This window comes from Cryptomeria japonica, chromosome 8 (assembly GCF_030272615.1).
Source record: "Cryptomeria japonica chromosome 8, Sugi_1.0, whole genome shotgun sequence".
Classification (NCBI taxonomy): Eukaryota; Viridiplantae; Streptophyta; class Pinopsida; order Cupressales; family Cupressaceae; genus Cryptomeria; species Cryptomeria japonica.
In genome coordinates this window covers 179,353,994-179,375,262 of record NC_081412.1, presented here as the reverse complement: position 1 = coordinate 179,375,262, position 21,269 = coordinate 179,353,994, and the positions used below count along the sequence as shown (strand labels likewise).

The 21,269-nt window shown below is 38.3% G+C and overlaps 1 protein-coding gene across 2 annotated transcripts in view; it reads left to right on the top strand.

Annotated features, from left to right (window-relative positions):
* LOC131048442 (DNA repair protein RAD4) overlaps window positions 1–19,749 on the top strand; it is a 200,108-nt gene extending 180,359 nt beyond the window's left edge. Inside the window, exons 13-14 of one of the 2 annotated variants that reach the window (XM_057982395.2) lie at window positions 18,406–18,615; window positions 18,908–19,749. In XM_057982395.2, the coding sequence (XP_057838378.2) occupies window positions 18,406–18,615; window positions 18,908–19,372 (675 nt within the window). In that variant the 3' untranslated portion in view covers window positions 19,373–19,749. The remainder of the gene's footprint in view (window positions 1–18,405; window positions 18,616–18,907) is intronic. The other variant, XM_057982396.2, reaches the window with a different exon arrangement.
* Window positions 19,750–21,269: the final 1,520 nt, after the last annotated feature.

Genomic DNA, 21,269 nt, shown 5'->3' with positions numbered 1-21,269 from the left:
TTTCATATAAGAGCAGACTTGGTTAGATTTGTGCACCATTCTTGCTATTACGTCACACCCTAAGGTGGACTTCATCAAACCTTTGCACTATGCCAAGCAGACTTCATGAAACTTGTGCACCATCTCTCATGTTTTACCTCAGCTTGTTGTGTTAAGAAGACTTCCTTAATTTGTTGCACTTTGTTGATTAGTCCTAGGCGGTCTTCCTTCATCTTATGCACTTGGACTTGTAGGAGGGCGGACTTGGTTGATTCCATGCTCCTCATGTTTATTGCTTCTTTCACCTCTTGGGTGGACTTAGACATACTCTTGCACTTCTTTCCTTGCACTTCACAAGGCGGTCTTGAGGGGAGTTGAGAACCTTTATAACATGGCAGACTTGATGAAATTTATGTACCTTCTCCATGGGCGGGGTTCAAGAGACTTGTGCATCTTATACTCAATCAAGGGCGGAGTTCATTGGCTTTGTGCACCACATCATGGGCAGACTTCCTTGCTTCCATGACTCGGCTAAGTCTTTTCTGGAGTGGACTTCATGACATTTATGCACCAAGGAGGGCGGACTTCATTGAGTTTGGGAACCATAAGACTGGCAGGTTGGGCGGACTTCACTAACTTCATGCCACGTTTCTTGAGGGCAGAGTTTATCATGTTTGAGCACCAAGAAGGCGGACTTCACCACTTTCATGACCCATTTTTCACTACCTCCAAGGCGGACTTCATGAATTTCAGGAACCATGAAATCAAAACTTCGAATCTCCATAACTTGAACACTTATTCCCGAATTGCCTTGAAATACGAAAACCACTCTTCAATCCTCCCTTAGATTCCTCTTGATCCCTAAAATCTAAGAAATTGGCTTTTTTGATCAAAACTTGAATTTTGGAGGAATTTGACGTTCAGTGCATCTCAGTGCCAATAGTGAAAACCCTAGATCCCCTTCCTAAAGCAAGGTTCCCTAAAAAATAGGAAAAACTTTCTTAAAATAGCCATTTCAGGGATCGTGCTCAAAATGCCAAAAACGAAACTTCCTAAAAAATAGGAAAAAGCAAAAAGCAAAACTTTCTAAAAATAGAAAGTTGTCCAAATTAGCTCAAATCAATTGCGATCTTTGTCCTTTGGGCTTTCTAGACACAATGACAATGTCTAGACTCTGTTCTAACTTCTAACCATGGCTTGCACACACTGACTTGTGACTTTCAAAATTCAGACCATTCAAAACTGATAGACTTTGGCAACACTGATGCCGCAAGGTCACAAGGCTCTAACAAAAACCTTAGAAAGCAGGAAAAAAGGAGGGTCCCCATTCTCAATGGGGCGATGTGTGAAAAGGTCACAATAGGGCCCTTGGTTAAATTTACCTCCAATTTAAAAAAAATACTTTTAATTTCATTTAATTTTCAGGATTTGAAAATATTTTATTTTAATGTGTTTAAAAACACTTTTTTTTAATAATATATTAATATTATCTTAGTTGACCTTTAAAATAAAATTGTTGGGCCTAATGGAAATTAATATTAAAATTCATTTCCCTTGCTTTTCCTTTTAGCCTACACGAAATGGAAATAGGCTAGAGGTCTTTTGTGTGGCACTATTTCCGAAAAGGGGGCCATGGCATTTTGGGATTCTTACAAGGAACAAAAAAAATTGGAATTATGGCTTTAAAGAGTGCCTAATACCCTTATCTATGGTCCAAGGAAGAAGAAAATCCATCAATATCTGCCTTTGACCCTATAGAACTGATGATACTTGCCAATGCATCTATGTCCTTTTCTCTGATTTCATTTGATAATGAGATGCAAGGAGAGCTTTCACTTCTAACTCAACCTCTTGGATGCTAAATTTTCCATGCCACAACATCCCAGTAATGGATCTGTGCAAGATGATGTTTGAGATGATTAATGCCTCCTCTCATGCAACTCATGATAGTTGTAGATTATTATTCATGTGTAAAGAACCAAGTCAATTTAACCAGAATATTTTGCACCTTTCTCCTTGTTTATGGATAGGAATTAGGTCAAACACTTGTATGCTTACTCAGAGAGGTTTTCTGTTTCACAATATTTATGATAACTATCTAATGTTTTGTCTCACACTTGCATCTGAAAAATAAATTGAATGAACGATTCAATAATCGGATGATTACATTGAACGATATACACACGTATATATAGAGGTTACAAGACGATGTTCTATAATTAGAACATAACGTTAAAGTAAAAGATTAAAGAGCTAAAAGCTAAATTAAGCTTAAAAGCTAATTAACTAAAAAGGAAAAGCTAAATGCTAAATAAAGCTTAAAAACTAATTAACTAAAAAAGAAAAAGCTAAATGCTAAATAAAGCTTAAAAGCTAATTAACTAAAAAGCTAAATGACCATTAAACAAGGAACTAAATATAAGTGACTAAAATATAATTAAATATTCTAATACCCTCTTTTAATGGTCATTCTATTTACTAACTACCCTACAGAAGACACTGCAGGTCTTTTGATCACAAATGAAAAGAACACTCTGCTGGAGTGGAGACCCTCCCTGGATCTGAAAAGTGTTAATGACCAAGAATACCAAAATCCATCCAACCTAACGTTGGGTAGCCAAACTGAAAACTAAAACCATGATTTTGAGGAAAATCGGCAAACCCTTTTGCAGAAGAGTATCAACTCCAAAACTGACTGCAAGATACCACAGTTGTAGATGTTCGCCCTGGCAGGTGCGACCCAAACTAACTGCAACAAAGCACGATTTTGAGGAAAAAACCGTCAAACCCTAAAATAGGAACCCTCGAAAAGAGAATTTACGATTTTGAGGAGAAAATCGAAAAACCAAGAAATCTGAGGTTACAAATCATCGTTTTTGTGGAAAAAAATGGTAAAACCCAGATAACTAAAATCTTACGCGAATATCGCGGATTACAGATGAGATAATTTTAAAGCAAAAATTATAAACCCTGCAAACAATTTTTGAGGAAAAAATCGTGAAAACCCTCCCATGATTTTTTGTGGAAAAAATCAAAAAACCGATAGACAATTTTTCAAGAAAAAATTATAAAAACCCTGGGACCTGTAAGATGAGGTCTGGCCTAAATCAATCTGATCAAGGCAACGATATTCAGATATCGTGAACATGGACTGTTTCCAAGTGTTGTGGTTGAGGCCACTGAACTTCTAACTGTGTTCCAACATGATGTTGGTCAAAGATGCCATCACGAAAATGGAGGTTGAACGAGGTCAACCTAGTGAAAGCATGAGACAGAAGAATCTGATTCAAAAATCAGAATAGAAGCAGCTACACAAAAAAATATAATACCCTGGAGGAGAATTCTAGCACGAATTCTAAGGCGCAAATTTCGAGGTTTGGAAGAAACCCAGAAATTAAAATTTTCTGCAAACTTAAAACCTGAATTTTTTCCTTAAAATAATCAAAAAAAATAATAACTTGTAGAAAATAAAAAAATACCTCTGATTTTTTTGTAAAAAAAATCAGAAAAATATTGACGATTTTTTTTCTAAAAAGAACGCAAAAAAAAATAGGGGCAGAAACCCTAGGTCGGATGTACAACATAAACGGTGCCCAGAAGACACCAAAATTCCCAACGTCCACAAAATTAGTAGAAATCGCTGACTGTTTTTAAATTCCAAGGCAAATTCGCTGACACAAAATTTGAAGTTTCGAAAACGAGGCACCCAGAAAAATCTGAGATCAACCCAGAAAAGCTCTCGAAAAATCGACCAAGAATCTAAAATCAAAATACAGATCCGACGGCTCAAAAATCGAGGCACGGAAAACGATGCACCCGGAAAAAACTAACTGCGACCCAGTTGAGGTCTCAAAAAAACCATCAAGAATCTGCAACCAGAATAAAATTTCGACTTGAACTGAAGGGTCAAAACCCTAGTTGAAAATTGCAGAAACCTTAGGAAAATTTTTAATCTACAAAAAAAACCTCCAGGTTGTAGGCCCGAAAATTTCCAGAACCCTAAAAAAACATGAACTGCTGCCCAGCACAAAGAAATTCGAACACGAAGCAGAAACCCTCGAAACCCTCAAAAAACCATCAAAAAAGCAAAATCGTTTGTTTATAAAAAAACAATTAAAAAAAATCTGGAAAATATTCCAGAAAGAAGGCCATGAATTTTTATTAAAAAATTCGCCAAACTTTAAAGAATCCCATCGACCCGCTCTGATACCATGAAAAATAAATTGAATGAATGATTCAATAATCGGATGATTACATTGAACGATATACACACGTATATATAGAGATTACAAGACGATGTTCTATAATTAGAACAGAACGTTAAATAAAAGATTAAAGAGCTAAAAGCTAAATTAAGCTTAAAAGTTAATTAACTAAAAAGAAAAAGCTAAATGCTAAATAAAGCTTAAAAGCTAATTAACTAAAAAAGAAAAAGCTAAATGCTAAATAAAGCTTAAAAGCTAATTAACTAAAAAGCTAAATGACCATTAAACAAGGAACTAAATATAGGTGACTAAAATATAATTAAATATTCTAATAGCATCATCCTAATGTCTAATAAAACTCAAACATACAATCAAATATAAATCACACATTCAACCAATATGCAAACTCAATGGTAAGGTTTCATTTTCTGTAATAACAGATGTACAAAACTGACAGATCGCTGGCCTTTTATGGCAGATTTATATTCAATAAATTTCTGTACATGAGGTTCAGCCAGTCGACTTCAAAATATGATTCTGTTTGCTCCCAAACTGTCCTTAGAAACCCCATGTCTCTCTTCCTAATTCCTGTGACTTCCCTCTTTGCTCCCTGGTGGCTAGCTGTGACTGTTTTTGCAGCCTGAACACCAACAAAATGGCTCAGTTTACTATTTCTTGGGGATGCGACTAGCTGAAAAGAGACCTCATGCCACACAATGGATATTAGGCACTCAGCCAACACAATGTAATCCATGTGAACACTGATGAAATAGCATCCAGAATCTGTGTTTCTAAATGCCTAGCAAAATCCTCATCATTCACACCCAATCATAGCTACAATCCTCCATGCCCAAGAAGAATAATGGTGACCAAACATACTTGACAATGATACTCCAAAGTCAATTGCCCAACAACAAAGGAAGTTCACGCCTAACTGTTGGGATTAAGGTGTCACAACCTTTGAATCCTAACATTGATAATTAACTCAATTAATCATTTTGGTGCAAATTTATTTATCCTAAGTTGATTATTTCTTAAGTTTTCCATTCATTTTGTGGGTCCTCTTGGAGTGGTGGCATCCTACATGGTAGGTGAAGTCAATGGCATGTTTCCTATTGTGTAGGAATGCAGATATGGTGTAATTCCTATCTTTAGGAAATGGGTGCCCACTTTGGATGTCCTGTGATTTAGGGGATTGAAGTCAAAGATTTCATGTTAAAGATAAAAACAATTTTGACAATCTCCTATGTTTAGAAGAGAGACTTGTGCAGTTTTTATTCCTAAATAGGAAAAGCAAAGAAAGCAGTTTTTTGCTTTTATCTTTTCTTGGAGGCTAAGTTGAAGATTGAAATACTTTCCTTGAAGATTTACACCCAAAGAAGAGGATAGCTTTCTTTGGATATGCAGGATGAAGTTACAGCCATTGATGATGTGCTTTATTCAACTTTTTTGCTTTGTTGAAGATGGAGTTGTTTTCTTTGGCACCTAGCTTGTAAAGCATTATATGCTTGAGTTGTATTTCATTATTGAATGTCAGTTTGAAGAATTGAGAGCTGCTATTATGCTGTCTATGTTTCTCCAGAGAAGAGCAAGATGTAACTCTCCATGTTAAGGCTGTGAGCCACAAGTGTATTGTAATTTATTTGTTGCAGATTATTACATTGGTTCGATGCTTTAGAGTATGGGGATATTTACCTAAAAAGGTTGTCCCCATGTATATTGGTGTTTCTGCTCTTCTATCTAATTCTTCTTTCTCTTATGTTTTAAAGTATTAATTTACATGTTGTTATGTTGGTGAAATTTACATAGATCTGTGAGCTGAATTACTTTCCTCAAAGGGTTAATGCAATGGGAAATTAACTATGTTTGTTTCCACTTTAAAGGCAACATGTTCTTGTATCATGACATTAAACATTTAATTAAGAGAAACAAATGATACTGAAGGTTCATACTGATTCTTAGAGGTCATTCTGGGATGCAACAAAGGAAATTCATGCCCAAACAAGTTAAGGTATCAGTTAAATATAAATTACATGTTAGCACCAAACTTTCAGCATTCTTCCAAAAATGGAGTCCATATCTACAATTCTTACAAATACTCCAACCTAAATTCCTATGTGAAACCTATGTGATTCCAGCTGCAACCAGTTAGAGTAGATATCTCACAAGTGAAACTGATTCCCTTATGGTTCTCGTCCTAGGGTTTGATCCACAAGAAGCTCAAACTCCACAATAGAGAAAAAAGCATGAGTAAATGAGCTCTCAAATCCTCTTTTTATATTTTCCCATGGAACTTTCCCAAAGGGCCCTTTTAATTTTCCTCTTAAAATATTTCATTAAAGCACCTTTATAAAATGACTTTTAATATTTCTTCTTTTAATTCACTCAAGTCACTCTATAAAATTAATTAAAGTCATCCATAAAAATTGCACTTTATATAATTAATTAATTTATTCCCCGATTTAGCTTGAAATTAGCTTACTAGAATTAAATAGGTTAAATCGGTAATTTTCCGCTTCTCCTTGGAAGGAGACATTACATCATGGCTTTATACCTAATGTCCCATGTTTCCAAGCAAGGTCGTTTTACTTGTAGCCACCTCTCCCATTTGTGGATGTGATTTTGTTATTGGAAAATGTAACAAAACCCTTGCAAAACAAGAGGAAAAAAAACCTAGCAGCTAGTACCAACCGAAAATCAGAAACAAAATACTACAAACTAATTGAGAATCAGAAATAAAATATTAAATATCTAAACCCTAGCACTAGAAAATTAGAACAAAGGCATGCACAAAAAATGTGGTTTATAAGTTCACTAATCTTAATCCTCACTTCCAAATGCTTGCAAACAAATGTGCAATGTTACAATATGTCAAGCAGTTCAAATATTTTGTGACAATTGATGAAAATGAGTTTTTTTTCGGACTTGGATTTGTTAGTTATTGCTGGGTTTGTTTTTGAGTTTTCAATGTGTATTCAGTACTCACCAAAATTTTGGCAGTGAGCTGGTTTGACCTGCAAATACTTGTGAGTCAAGTGAGCTTTTGGCTATTTTAAAACTATGCTATATGTTGATGTTATAGCTTCGGGAGATATCCTTCTCTCAAATTCGAAAGAATAAATAGTTTAATAATTCCAAGGCAAGTCGGACTTGCTATCTAATTATTATTATTTTATATTTATAAGGCTGACCCAAGATGAAAAGTTACCTTGGCTCTTGAATGAGGCTGACCCAAGATGAACAGTCGCCTTGGTTCTTGAATGAGGCCGACCCTTGTGAAGAGTCGCCTTGCTTGTGAAGAGGCACCTTACATTGTATATATAGAAGATGATCATTTAATCAATCAATCAATTTCATTCTCAAGACAATTTGCACCTATCAAGGAGTTCACATATCTACAGCACATTATCATTTTGCTTAGAGCAGATTGACATCAAGGAGAATTCATTGTAATTGTGCATTTGCATCTAGGAATAGGTGCTGTGCTTCATTATTTCAGATCGGCCTAGAGTTTGGCCCAGATTGTAAGCAGATTTCTGCTCTTTCATTCATTATATAAGAGATATATTCTTGGCTGGGTTTTTCTCCCTCAAGAAGGAGGGTTTTCCCAGGATATATGTTGTGTTCTATTTTTCATGTGCTGTTGTATTTCTGTGTTTTTGCTTATTGCAAATCTGATCTTAAAACTAACATGGTATCAGAGCAAGTTTAAGACAAGACCTAATCAGATTTGTGTAAGCAAAAAAGTCGGCATCCTTGGAGATATTCGCAAATATTCAAAGGGAACTAACTAAAGAGTTTATTCTGAAGGTTGCTGTGGAATGTGTCACATGTTTAAAATAAGCATAAATTTAAGAATCGAAGTTTTTTTTGTTTTGGAGTTGCTGTGTAACTCAGGGAAATGTCTAGAATCAGGAACTAATCAAATTTGTCAATGTCTCGAAGAATCATAGTTGAGAACCTTTTGAATAAGCGCTTGATGTTGAGGCAAATTTTCTTGGAGTCAAAGAGATGGGCTACATGAACTGACGCAAGAGTAATCTTGGCATAGTCTAGCCTTTGCATAAGTTGTAACTGTCGATACATTAACTTTGGGATGAAGTTAAGCATTATTGCTAGACACATATGGTATGGTGCGGGAGTTACTGGGGACTTGTTAAGATCGTGCATTTCTAGGGGCGTGTACCATTAATATCGGAAGAAGAATGCAGGAGACACAGAGCACGGTTTGGTTTGGGTGTCGGGCATGTCAATATTGAGACCTTAGGAAGGATATAGACCAACAACATTAATTTAAATGTTGAGATGTCAATGATAATCTATCTTCTGCGACGGCTCTTGTTGACTTTACAGAGATGAAAACCTCTGTAAATCAGTGACCAGATGTGGGACAAAGAGGGAAGGAACGGTTGAGTGATTTAGCGTGGCAGCTTGTGGCCGAGCCTTAGGCTCTGGCTACATCCTCAGCACTACCTACCTTCGTGTGATTAACAAACTTCCTTGGGAGTGAGCAAGTTTTTGTAGAAACCATCTCAATTGTTCTAGACATTCTTGTCGTCTGTAGGTCTCTATCTGTCTGCAATCCATAAGGCAGCGATCTATGTTGGCCGCTCACAACAACTCAAATATTACTAATCTTTGTGCGGGTATGCATGGTCATGTATGCATTTTGGATGGTCACTTCGCACCAGGACGACTAGTGGGATTTGATCGCTATTGGCTCTCATTGATTCTGCACTAGCTGTATATTGCACAACCCATAAAAGCATTCGATATTGGAGAATGAGCACCACTCGATGAATGAGTAGCAGTGATTCTTGAAGGAATAGTGGATAAAGCAAGAGCCGTTGTTATTGGCATTACAAAATATGCAAAGTCCAAAATATTAATCATTACCTTCTAGCAATGCAAAGTTTTGCAATATGGATAAGTGCAAGGGCTAAGTAGCCTAAATTGTTGACATCGAAGTTGCAGTAGCGAGCATTGTGTATTGGTCGTACAAGAAGATCAACCGGGTTAAAGCCAAGAAAAATATCCTTCAGAGAGGCTACTGTGGAGGGCATTGTGGGCTTTAGCCAGGGGCGAGACGAAGATGTTGACCGCTTGGGATAGTGAGGATGGACACTTGGATTCGGTTGAAGAAGATACTCGATTCTTTTGCACCAACTGGGCCAGGTTACGACAACATCATAGAAAGGGCTTTAAAAATTGAAAGGAAGAAGAAAGCTAAAACCGAGCAGAGAAAATGTGAAGAAGAAGAAATGGTAGTGGTCTGTGCATGGTGCCACTCTCAAAAATTACGGCAATGTGAAGGACCAGAAGGTTGAGAACTTGCTGCCTAAATTTGACTTTGAATCTGCTATGGGCAATCGAGTGATGAAATCTAGAGGCGTTGGGTGGACTGTTGTGGTCATGGTTGTCGATACCGTGGATTTTGATGATTCATTCCCTTGATGAGCTGCAAAGATGTTAAATGCTGCTTTGCACAAATCGATAGGACTTTGACTAGTTTCAATGGCGAAGAGGCCTGGCTTACTCGTGGTGGTGCTGACGGTCCTGAGCGCAGCCTCAGGGAGGGCGAGGGCGACGACTTTGATATGGATATGAAGACAGACATGGAAGGGCAAATCGTTCTTGTAGAGGACAAGAAATACTACCCCACTATGAAAGAAGTGTATGGCCAAGGCGTAGAAACCTTGGTGATGGATGAGGATGCACAGCCGTTGGATCAACCCATCATCAAGCCCATTAGGAACATTAAGTTCGAGGTGGGCGTGAAGGACTCCTCAAAGTACGTCTCCACTGATTTCTTGCTTGGCTTAATGTCGAACCCCACACTGGTGAGAAATGTTACTCTGGTGGGACACATCCAGCACAAGAAAAGATCAAGCTTACTCGCGGTGGTGTTGATAGTCTTGAGCGCGGCCTCAGGGAGGGCGAGGGCAACGACTTTGATATGGATATGAAGACAGACATGGAAGGGCGAATCGTTCTTGTAGAGGACAAGAAATACTACCCCACTATGAAAGAAGTGTATGGCCAAGGCGTGGAAACCTTGGTGATGGACGAGGATGCACAACCGTTGGAGCAACCCATCATCAAGCCCGTCAGGAACATTAAGTTCGAGGTGGGCGTGAAGGACTCCTCAACCTACGTCTCCATTGATTTCTTGCTTGGCTTAATGTCGAACCCCACGCTGGTGAGAAATGTTGCTCTGGTGGGACACATCCAGTAGAGTCACCAGGGATCTTCATATCCCAAATATAGCATTGGAAAAGGTCGATTAGACTCAACTTGCTGCAAGGAACCTTTCAAGGCCCTCCTTCTAGCGCCAATTTTGTTAACGTGTCTAAAGTCACGGAACTACGACTTTATCCAGCCAACGCAGAATAGAATGTACTGGCTGAGTATCCTATCCTCTCTTGAGATAAGTATATCCCTAATGCCGTTTCTTTGATCAATGGGGACGACCTCAAGGTTTCGATTGTTAGGTCTTGACTATGGGATTACTCAATGATTGATGTGATTTGTTGGGAGCACATGGTGTCTTACGATTTTGTAACAAGTTGGTCTGCTGTGATTCTCAAATTGTGTAATAAAGAGCAAATGGAAAGGGTTTAGGAGACCTAAAATTAATAAAACTGGTATGCGGGTAGACGGATTCAACATAACCAATCCTTGCTTGGCCAGAATAGCTCACAACCTCGTAGGAACGGTGCAATCTTCAAAGGGACTTGGAATATTTTCAGACTGCAAACGCATGGCTAAGCACCCAATTCTGGCGCAACTTAGACAGACACCTGCAATTGAACTAAGCACAATTAAAGGCTCAGGTTAACCATACAAAAGGATACACAATCAGTATATCCTCAATGGTATGAGCCTGAATCTATCAAATAACTGCACACCCAAAACAAAAAGAGATCTATCTAAAGTGTTGAAAGAAACCATGCAAACAGGATGAAAACAAGACAATAAACACCAAATCAATGTCTATATATTGATTTCAGCTGCCTATTACAACAATTTTTGCAACATCTCTATGTTACTGCTAAGATCTAACCTATTCTAACTTCTAAAATCTAACTATAAAATTCTAACTAACTGTCTAACTCTTTACAAAAGAAAGGCCTCTACCTTTTATAGATTTTTACAATATGAATTAGAGGCTAGGATGGACTGCATCCAAGGGTTGCAACCTGCCATCCAGAAGCTGGCAGCCTTGACCCATGCCCATTCAATTTTCAGTTATCCTATCAACCACTATCTCAACTACCTACAACTGTTTGGCATTAATTCGGTCCTATTGGTGGTTGGGAATAGTTGTCCACAACTGACTTGTTTCCCCTTTGTTTTAAATAATCTTGCGCGGGACTCAGAGGCAGTTTTACAATAAAACAATTTCAGTTGTTAAAACAAAATTCTTGGAATTAAATCCAGCTGGGTATCTAAATTGAGAACGCATAGACTTGCCACATTCAGAGTGTTCTTCGGTCTTTGGTCTCGGTGGTGGACTTTAACTTGTTGTGCGGGTGGCACGCTTCCCAATGCTCGGTTCAGATCTCGCGCTCCTGCAACGCGATCCTACATCTTCGTCTTCAGCTTTCAGTGCCTAGCTCCTTGACGTTTCAGACCTTCTCCTAGTTCTTCGAGACGATGCCTTCGACCTGCGAACAATCAATCTCACTTCAATAAATCAATTTGAAAAATTAAATGATTTAATTTAACAAACATTAAATTTTATCATCTGGCTCGAGAAGCTCTTTGTGAGATGTATCTTTTGAATGTTTTCGCTTTCTCCTCTAGGAATTCAGAACTTTTAGGCAAGTTTTGGTTTTGAGTTAAGGCTACCTCTGAGTGAATTTCAAATGCCTTCATTAGATCCTTAGTTGAATTTGAAGTTACGATGCCTGGACTTTCACCTCCTTCAGTTTTTCGGTTCAAGAAATGGTATTGGCAAACTCGGACTTTAGATTGAGCTATTGGGGCGTGATACCTACAAAGTTCGGCCTTATACATTTTGCATGATTTGAATTCTTTGAAGTTTTCAGCTAAATGATGATTTTCGGCTTAATAGCTTAAAATGCGAACTTAGGCCTTTGAACCTTTCGGCCTGGATGAAGTGTTTGGGCGAATTTGAGCGATGTTTTACAAACTTGTCCCTTCGTTTTTCGGCGGTTTAGAGAAATTTGCGAGCTTTAATGATTTTCGAGCAATAAAGACTTTGGTGAGATTTTGTTTTTGAACGCCTTTGTTACCCCTTTGAATTTCGGGTCATTCACCCAAAATACCTGATATTCATTATTTCGGGCATATAGGGTAAAATTTGCGATTTTCGGCCCAAGAGGGGTTTTTGCGAAGTTTAAAATAAGTTTTAACACTCTTTTCTTTTTCTCCATTTTTGGGCTAAAAGCCCTTTTTGCAAACTTAAAAAAAAATGCCTTACTTTATGTTTCGCGATTTTACAAAAAAGATGCATGCCCATTTTCAGGTTGGAATGACTATTAGCAAACTTTACAACTTAACGTCTTTCTCCTGCTTGCGATTTTTGGGGTAGGAGACCCTTTTGAAAAGTTTTGAACTTAAACGCATTACTCCTCATATCGAAATTCAGCCTAAAGGGGGATTTTGCAATGTTTTAAAGTTAGTAGAAATGCCCTTTTCACTCTTATTTCACGTTTTCGGCCCATAAGGCCTTTTTGAAAGGTTTAAAGTTTAAAACGCCTTTTGACCTGTGCGATATTCACCCTTCTGCTGAATTTCGGGGCTAAATGGAGTTTTTAAAAACTTAAAGTGAAACGCCCCTTGCAATTTCGGGTTGGAGGGGCATTTTGGAAAGTTTGCGTTTTACTTGCTTTTCGTGACTACAATTTTCAGGCGAAAATGAGGGTTTGGATTTTTAGCTCATTGGTCTTTTTTTTTTTTTGTGTGAATTTCCTTTATGTTTTCCTTCTGCCAAACTCGGGCCTATGGGCAAATTGCGATTTTCGGGGGTCTTTGTTTTTTGGCCCTAGAGGTCATTTTGCAAACCCGCGCTTTGTAATTTCGGCTTCCAAGCCGACTTTGCATGAATTTGGATTTAGATGCTCTCTTTCTCTCGGCCTAAAAGACCATTTCGCGAGTTTTAGAACTTAATGTCTTTCGGGCCGAATGCTTGTATTTCGCGAGTTTAAACTCCTTAATCCTTTCAAGTAATAAGTGGATTTTGTGAGCTTTGGTCCTTTTCAAGTAAGTTGAGCCTTTTGTGCGATTTTTGGAGTGAACAAGTGACTTCGGGCTCTATGACAGAAACACGCGATTTAGTTCTCACAAAACTAGTGAGAATGCTGAATTTGCTAATTGCCCTTCTCAGGTGAGTTCGGGTTTGAGGATTTTGTCTTGGCATCAACTTTCTTGAGCAGACAAAGGGCGAAAACAAAAATTAGGGGATCCCTTGTCAACTAATGAGGTGTGTGTGCGAGCACAACACTACCCCACTATGAAAGAAGTATATGGCCAAGGCGTGGAAACCCAAGTGATGGACGAGGATGCACAGTTGCTGGAGCAACCCATCATCAAGCCCGTCAGGAACATTAAGTTCGAGGTGGGCGTGAAGGACTCCTCAACCTACGTCTCCACTGATTTCTTGCTTGGCTTAATGTCGAACCCCACGCTGGTGAGAAATGTTGCTTTGGTGGGACACATCCAGCACAACAAGACCATGTTCATGGTCATGTTGGTCAAGCAGATCCATCACATTTCTACTTTTGATGTTCACAGCGAGAAGCATGAGGTACACCGACACTCGTATTGATGAGCAGGAGCGCTATATTTCTATCAAGGCGGTTCCCATGTCGCTTGTTTTGGAGGACAACAACGCCAAATTCTACCTTTGCAATGTCATGGATTCCCTTGGCCATGTTAACTTTTTCGACGAGATGACAACCGCTCTTGCGCTTGCTGATGGCACTATGCTAGTTGTCGATGTTGCGGAGGGTGTCATGGACGGATCGAGGAGCAAAAGGATGATGAGAGATTGCATAAGGAATTCTAGGGAGAAAGAGATTGTGAGGAAGTCACGCAGGTTGAAGAATGTATGGAGACAGCTTGCAGCCATGGGACTGAGTTGAGTCATCTCTCGAAGAGGAAGAACATATACAGATTGCAATTAGTTTCTTCCTACATTACCTAGGGACGCGTCCCTAGTATTTTTTTCAGGCGTCCCCATCCCGGGGATGTCTCGGGGATAGGGGACTCCTTAGGTACGTCCCCATAAATTCTCCATATTGACAGTGAATTTTGACAATGAACTCTATAAGCAATTTGACTTTGACTCTCAATTTAACACAAATTTGGCATAAGATCTCTGCTAGTTCTTATATGTTAAGGTTCTATAATGTATATGTGCATGCTTTATTCATGTTTTCATATGAATATTTTAAATTTCCGTATATATTTTAATTTTTCCTATTTTTATATAGCCGTCCCCTAGCCCTCCCCAAAATCGTCTCAAAAAATCATCGTCTCGGAAACGCGTACCCCCGTCCCCTGCCGTCCCCGTCCCAGAAACTTGGGGTAACATAGGTTTCTTCGAAGAGGAGGAAATAACATTCAGAGGGAGTCTGTCAATCCATCAAGAGGCAACCTTGGACAGGGAGGTCAGAAGGTTGATGCAAGTACGTGGAGCTCCAGAGGGAGTCACATCATCATGAAAATGTGTTAATGCATTTTTTCTCTGAGACGGAGAAATTTGAGGTGAAAGCCCTTGTTAATGCATTTTCTCTGAGATGTAGAAATTTGAGGTGAAAGCCCTTGTCCATCTCTAAGACGGAGATGTGGTCCTTTCCACCCTCTGGGAGTAGCCATGGTGGATGTCATGTTGAGAGACTCCATGACAACATCACGTTGAGAGACTCTGTGATGAACTCTTTGTACTTGTGTTTTTCCACACATGGGAGTAACCATGGTGGACGTCATGTTGAGAGACTCCATGATGGCATCACGTTGAGAAACTCCGTGATGGGCACTTGTACGTGTGTTTCTTTCCACGCATGGGAGTAGCCATGGTGGACGTCATGTTGAGAGACTCCATGACGTGGATATCTAGAAGATATCTACCTAGCTAAGAGGGAGTGTTTATGTTATAGCTTCGAGAGATATCCTTCTCTCAAATTCGAAAGAATAAATAGTTAAATAATTCCAAGGCAAGTCGGACTTGCTATCTAATTATTTTTATTTTATATTTATAAAGCCAACCCAAGATGAAAAGTCGCCTTGGTTCTTGAGATAGGCCGACCCTTGTGAAGAGTCGCCTTACTTTGTATATATAGAAGATGATGATCATTTAATCAATCAATCAATCAATTTCATTCTCAAGACAAATCGCACCTATCAAGGACTTCGCTTATCTACTGCAGATTATCATTCTGCTTAGAGCAGATTAACATCAAGGAGAATTCATTGTAATTGTGCATTCGAATCTAGGAATAGATGCTGTGTTTCATTATTTCAGATCGGCCTAGAGTTTGGTCCAGATTGTAAGCAGATTTCTGCTCTTTCATTCAATATGTAAGAGATATATTCTTGGCCGGGTTTTTCTCCCTCGAGAAGGAGGATTTTCCCAGGATATATGCTGTGTTCTATTTTTCATGTGCTGTTGTATTTCTGTGTCTCTGCTTATTGCAAATCTGATCAAATTTCTGCTCTTTCATTCAATATATAAGAGATATTCTTGGCTGGGTTTTTCTCCCTCGAAGAGGGGGGTTTTCCTAGGATATATGCTTCATTCTATTTTTCATGTGCTGTTGTATTTCTGTGTGTCTGCTCATTGCAAATCTGATCTTAAAACTAACACTATATACCATAGCAAAATAGAAAAAAAACCACATCCACCAACCTGGCAATATCATAGGCCTGTAGAACCCTGGACCTGCCAACCACAGTGAGAGCTGTATCTTATTTTTCAGGGCAGCAAGTTATTTAGAACCGGAGTCATTGCATCCACCAAAGATGACTTGATTTAAGCCTTCTAGAGAGCTAGATCCCCATCCTGGTCTCTATCTTGCAACAATCAAAGGCGATTCCCAAGCCTGCAGCATTGAAGTGACGTGTGGATGCAGAAATGGGCGACCCTATTTAGTGAATCTGCAAAATCTACTAGCTGCAAAACTATCATTCTCCCCACTGCCATCTTGGCTTCCAAACGGCCACCTTGGCCTTCAAGCAAAACATCTGAACCTTGCCCAAAGAAAAACATATTGATGCAGAATTTTGTAGACCTCTGCATTTATCCCTTTGAGAGAATGGAGTGTGAGGTTTACTACCCCTGAAACAGAATGGATAAGGCCCAAAGATTGGGCCTTAATCAAGATAAAAGCCTCATTCAAATCTTTTATAAAGAGCCCCTTGACAAGATTTTCATTATGAGAATTTAAAATCACTCTTTCTCTTCATGGTCTCACAAACTCTGAACAAACTAAGAACCAATGTGTATAGAAGAAAAAGCCACACATCATGAATAGCCTTAGGTCAGAGGTTATGCAGGCAGGAAAATGTGTCATTGACCATCATTGCCTAGGTGGGGAGTAAGTTGCTGATCTCATAAACCAAAAGAGGAATGAAAGGACAGAGGATATATAGACTACACCTCACACAATAGTGAATGGGATTTGGCAAATAATTTGTTGTTGCAAATTGAAAATACAGGATTCTAGATCGTAATGCTATGTTTTTAAGTTTGGTCTAAACTGATGGTTTTTTAGTTACCTTTGGCCTAGACACATCAACAATGTGTTTAGCCAAACAGTCAACAGCCTTCTCGCCCTTGTGAAAGAAATTCACCCTATGGATTCCATCCAGATTTTTGCAAAGTTAACTAGCTTCATTTAGAATCTTGATCGATCTGCTGCAATCTGCTCAACCTCCTCATTACATGTCTGGAAAAATCACATGATAGTCACCTCCTACAGTCAGTCTTTTGAACCCCAATGACTTAGCTAGTTTCAATTTTCCCACAATGCCAGCCGCTTCTGTTATGTTATTTGTGTCAACACCAAGTGTGAGAGAAAGTGTTAACACAAGAACCTATGTTGTATCATATGATACCATCATCTCCAGCCAAACCTGGATTGCCTGGTGTGCAATCAAAGTTATAGCCTGTCAACATGATTACCATGGACCAGCTAATGAAGAACCATTTGACATTATTATCATAGACAACTTTTTTGGGCAAGTTTCTCCTCTTTTTCATCATATTTCAGATATATTTTGAATGTAGTATGTGTTAAGCATGATGGATTATTTTATTTTCATCTCTATTTATTCTTCTTGATGTCAATAAAGGGGCAACCAATGGTCCATGGAGTTTCCTAACGGGGGGACGGGTTTCGGGGATGGAGGAACCAAGGGCTTAAGTTTTGATGGTGGGGGGGGGGCGGGGGTCCTAGGGCTGGTTGGGAGACTCCTTGGAGTCCCGTGGACATCTTAGGGATGTCCCTGAAATTCCCCCAAGTCTTGAGCAGTAATGGTAGGATGGTGGGGTGGCGTTCCTTCCAAGTCCTCACAACCAATAGCGTATCTTTAATATGCATGGTGGGGGGAGCAATGGGGGCAATCAATGTATCCGTGGAATGTTGGGGCAACCAATAGTGTATCTTTAATATGGATGGATTTGTGCTATGCTTTTGTCATCAACAGAGGGAGAGTTCCCAAGAAAACAATAGAAAATCACTCGGGCATTTGTACTAAATGTTCTGCTTTGATCTTTTAAGCTGGTAGAAATTGAACCCTTTTTTTTAGGGGCAAATGCTTTTGACCCAGAGCAATGAAGCGGTGAGGTCACAATTAGGGGACTTCATCCCCAATAGAAACATTCAACAATAGCACCCTTGTGGGGTTTGAACCTTGATGGCAAAAACAACACCACCACAACCATCACTGTGCCAATATTGGCAGATTTCGAGCTTTTTGAGCTCTTTAAATTTGATTGTTAATTGCATATTAACAACATGCACTAAATTTCCAGCTTTGTTGAAACCAAAAGTTAATCCTTTGTTATTACCATCCTTGTGTTAATTTTCAATTTTGATACTCCGAATTATTTTTCCTGAGCATTTCCTTTGCATGATGAATGTATGAAAGTTTTGAGTTTCCAGAGATCCTTTAGAGCAATTATTTGTACCATAGATAGATTTGATTTCAGATTCAGGCAGTTATTTGACAAGTTGCTTTTGTTTCTTGATAGAATGAAAGAGGTCAGGTGGATGTGTGGTCAGAAAAATGCCTTCCACCTGGTACTGTGTACCTGAAAATGCCACGTTTAGTACCTATTGTAAAGAAGTTGGGAATTGACTTTGCTCCAGCTATGGTTGGATTTGAGATTCGTAATGGACGTTCAGTGCCCGTCTTTGATGGCATTGTTGTTTGCGAAGAGTTCAGAGATGCAATATTGCAGGTAATGTACTTGCTAGCTGTATTAACTTAGCGAGTGAACTGTCTGGAAAAAATTGCATCATTAACATAAAATTATAAATGTGGTGAACCAACAGATACTACTGTGTGATGTCATTGTGACTTAGATTCGTCTCATTACTTTTAATAATATCAATGCAAGCTTTTGTTCTTTTATTTCAATTTTTTACCTGGTTAAACATCTCGTCTAAGACAAACACGGGGGCTATTATAGTTTCTCTATTTAGTGATATCATCAGAATAAATGATAGTATAAGTTTCTGATTTAATAACAGGCTTATTCATCAGAACAAGAGAGAATAGCAGTTGATGAGAAGAAAAAGAATGAAAATCAGGCTATTTCTAGATGGAATCAACTCTTGCGATCCATTGCAACAAGGCAAAGGCTGCACAATGATTATCAAGAAACTTATTCAAATGGCAACAATTTATCTGTTGCTTCAACTGTTGAATATATGGAGTGTGCAGCTAACACAATCACAGGAGGAGCAAATAATTCTGCTGATTTGAAAAGAGCTGATATAATGCAGGTGAGTGGAACTGGTAAAGGTACCCATCATCTTGAGCAACAACATCATGATTTAACAAAAATAGATGAAACCATAAAAAATGTCAAGACTGATTCTTTGCATAATCATGTTCACATGTTTCCTGATGAGAATCAAAGCTATGATGAAGATAGTGCTATCTGGACTAAGCGTTGTCCTTGTGGTTTCTCTATCCAAGTAGAAGAGATGTAGTTCTTTGTTACATAGTAAAGAGTTGGCTTCCTAATATATCATATTCTCTATGTATATTATGTATGGGATCTTGCTTTTATTTAGTTTCTATCTGTGACTCACAACACAAAAAGTGCTTGTAACATCCTGTCGTTTTGTGCAGTTGTAGTGTTTTATTTACACGAAACAATTTTCAATGTTTAAGCTTGTATTCTAGACAGCAGCTTCGGGAAAGCTGAAATAGGAGAGGTTTCCAACGATATTATGTGATACCTGCAAGTATAGTATGAGCTAATACGATACACTTATGACACTGTGTACTGGTATTTATACAAACTAATGTAAATGAATACGAAAAGACAGCATGTAAAGATAAATATATATTATGTTATGTTTTACTTGAATTTTCTAATAGTATCTCAACTATTTGTTTGATTATTATTATTGTTGCTGCCAAGTTAGCTGAAAATCTGCCTTTCGATGTTTTACATGATAATTGAATTTCTTTACGTCTGTGTATGATTATAGTGGGGGTGCCTAAAATGCTGTCATCCAAAATGCCGGAGTTGGGAAGGAATTAGATTTGATTGTCATTTAATTTTAAGTGTCTTATTATTTATGTATAACAAGTTTAATAGATTATTGATTTCCACAATCCATTATATTCATAATTTGCAATTTCTGGATTTGATTGTGTGAGAGTTTTTGCATCAATGTTTTGGATCATACTCCGTGATCCATTTCTGGATTTGATTTCTCCTCCTTATGCTCTCTCTCATCTTGATGATGGATCATGGAGTGTGATCAGGAACGTTGATGCAAAAACCTTCACAATATCTAGAAATTGCAAATTATGAAATTTGATAGATGTCTTTTAAATACAAATATTGAGATTTATGGGAGAGGAAATTTTAGTTGAACAGACAAAGGGTTTTTAGGTAACGACCCAAGTTCTAATCACCACACCACAATGTGTGACCTGGAATATGGGGGACATGCATGTGGAACGTCTTGGGCAGAGGCCTCTTTCCGTCGAACTGCTCTATGCGTGGTGATCCTTAGATATCCTTGATTAAAAACAAATAGTCAAATATTTTTGACATAGTTTGCCTCTGGGATAGATAGAATTGGTTCCCCTCAATGACCGTGTTAAACTTAACTTCCTTGGGGTCCTTAAGGGAAACCATGGCTTGCTGGAGTTGGCGTCTTTCTATATGAAATGGTCATTGCTTGTGATCCCATTTCTTGTATACCTATCCATGTGGCATCGAAATAGGTAGAGATCGAATCTAGCCATGTGAAGATCTCCATTATTCTATTGTCTAAACATGTATAAACTCCTCTATGGAGGATGAAGCTATTCTATCATATCAACAGCTGATAACATCTTCATAACTGTTTTACCAATAGCTTTATGAATAATAGATTAAGGTCTTTGTAGACCTCCAAATCTACAAGGTTCAGATTTACTTTTAGGGCCCATTTAAATTTAGTTTTGTAGAACTGAGAGGAGGGGTTCATATTACCTTCTTCCTTTTTCTTGTCGTTGTAACATCACCATTATTAGGAACTTATTTCTTCTCTAGCCGAGCTATTCTTTGTAAACTCTCTTAGCATCCTTGTTAAGCTAAATTGATCTTTGTTTGGACCTCAATTCTTCTGAAAGTATACATTTATGATTAAATTTAAGGATCGATACATATTGGTTTGTTCTTTAATTCCATATGTTCCCACTTTTACCGTACTTTGAATACATCCCTATTATGTAGTCACTCAGTCTTGTATCTAATTAACCTATTGCACACCTAACTAGGTCATAAATTTCTCATTTTGAATTAGTGTAATATTTTGAATCCGAGCATCTTTGCAAAAATTTACGATACTTATAGAACTTTTGTGGGAATTGGTAATTAATTTC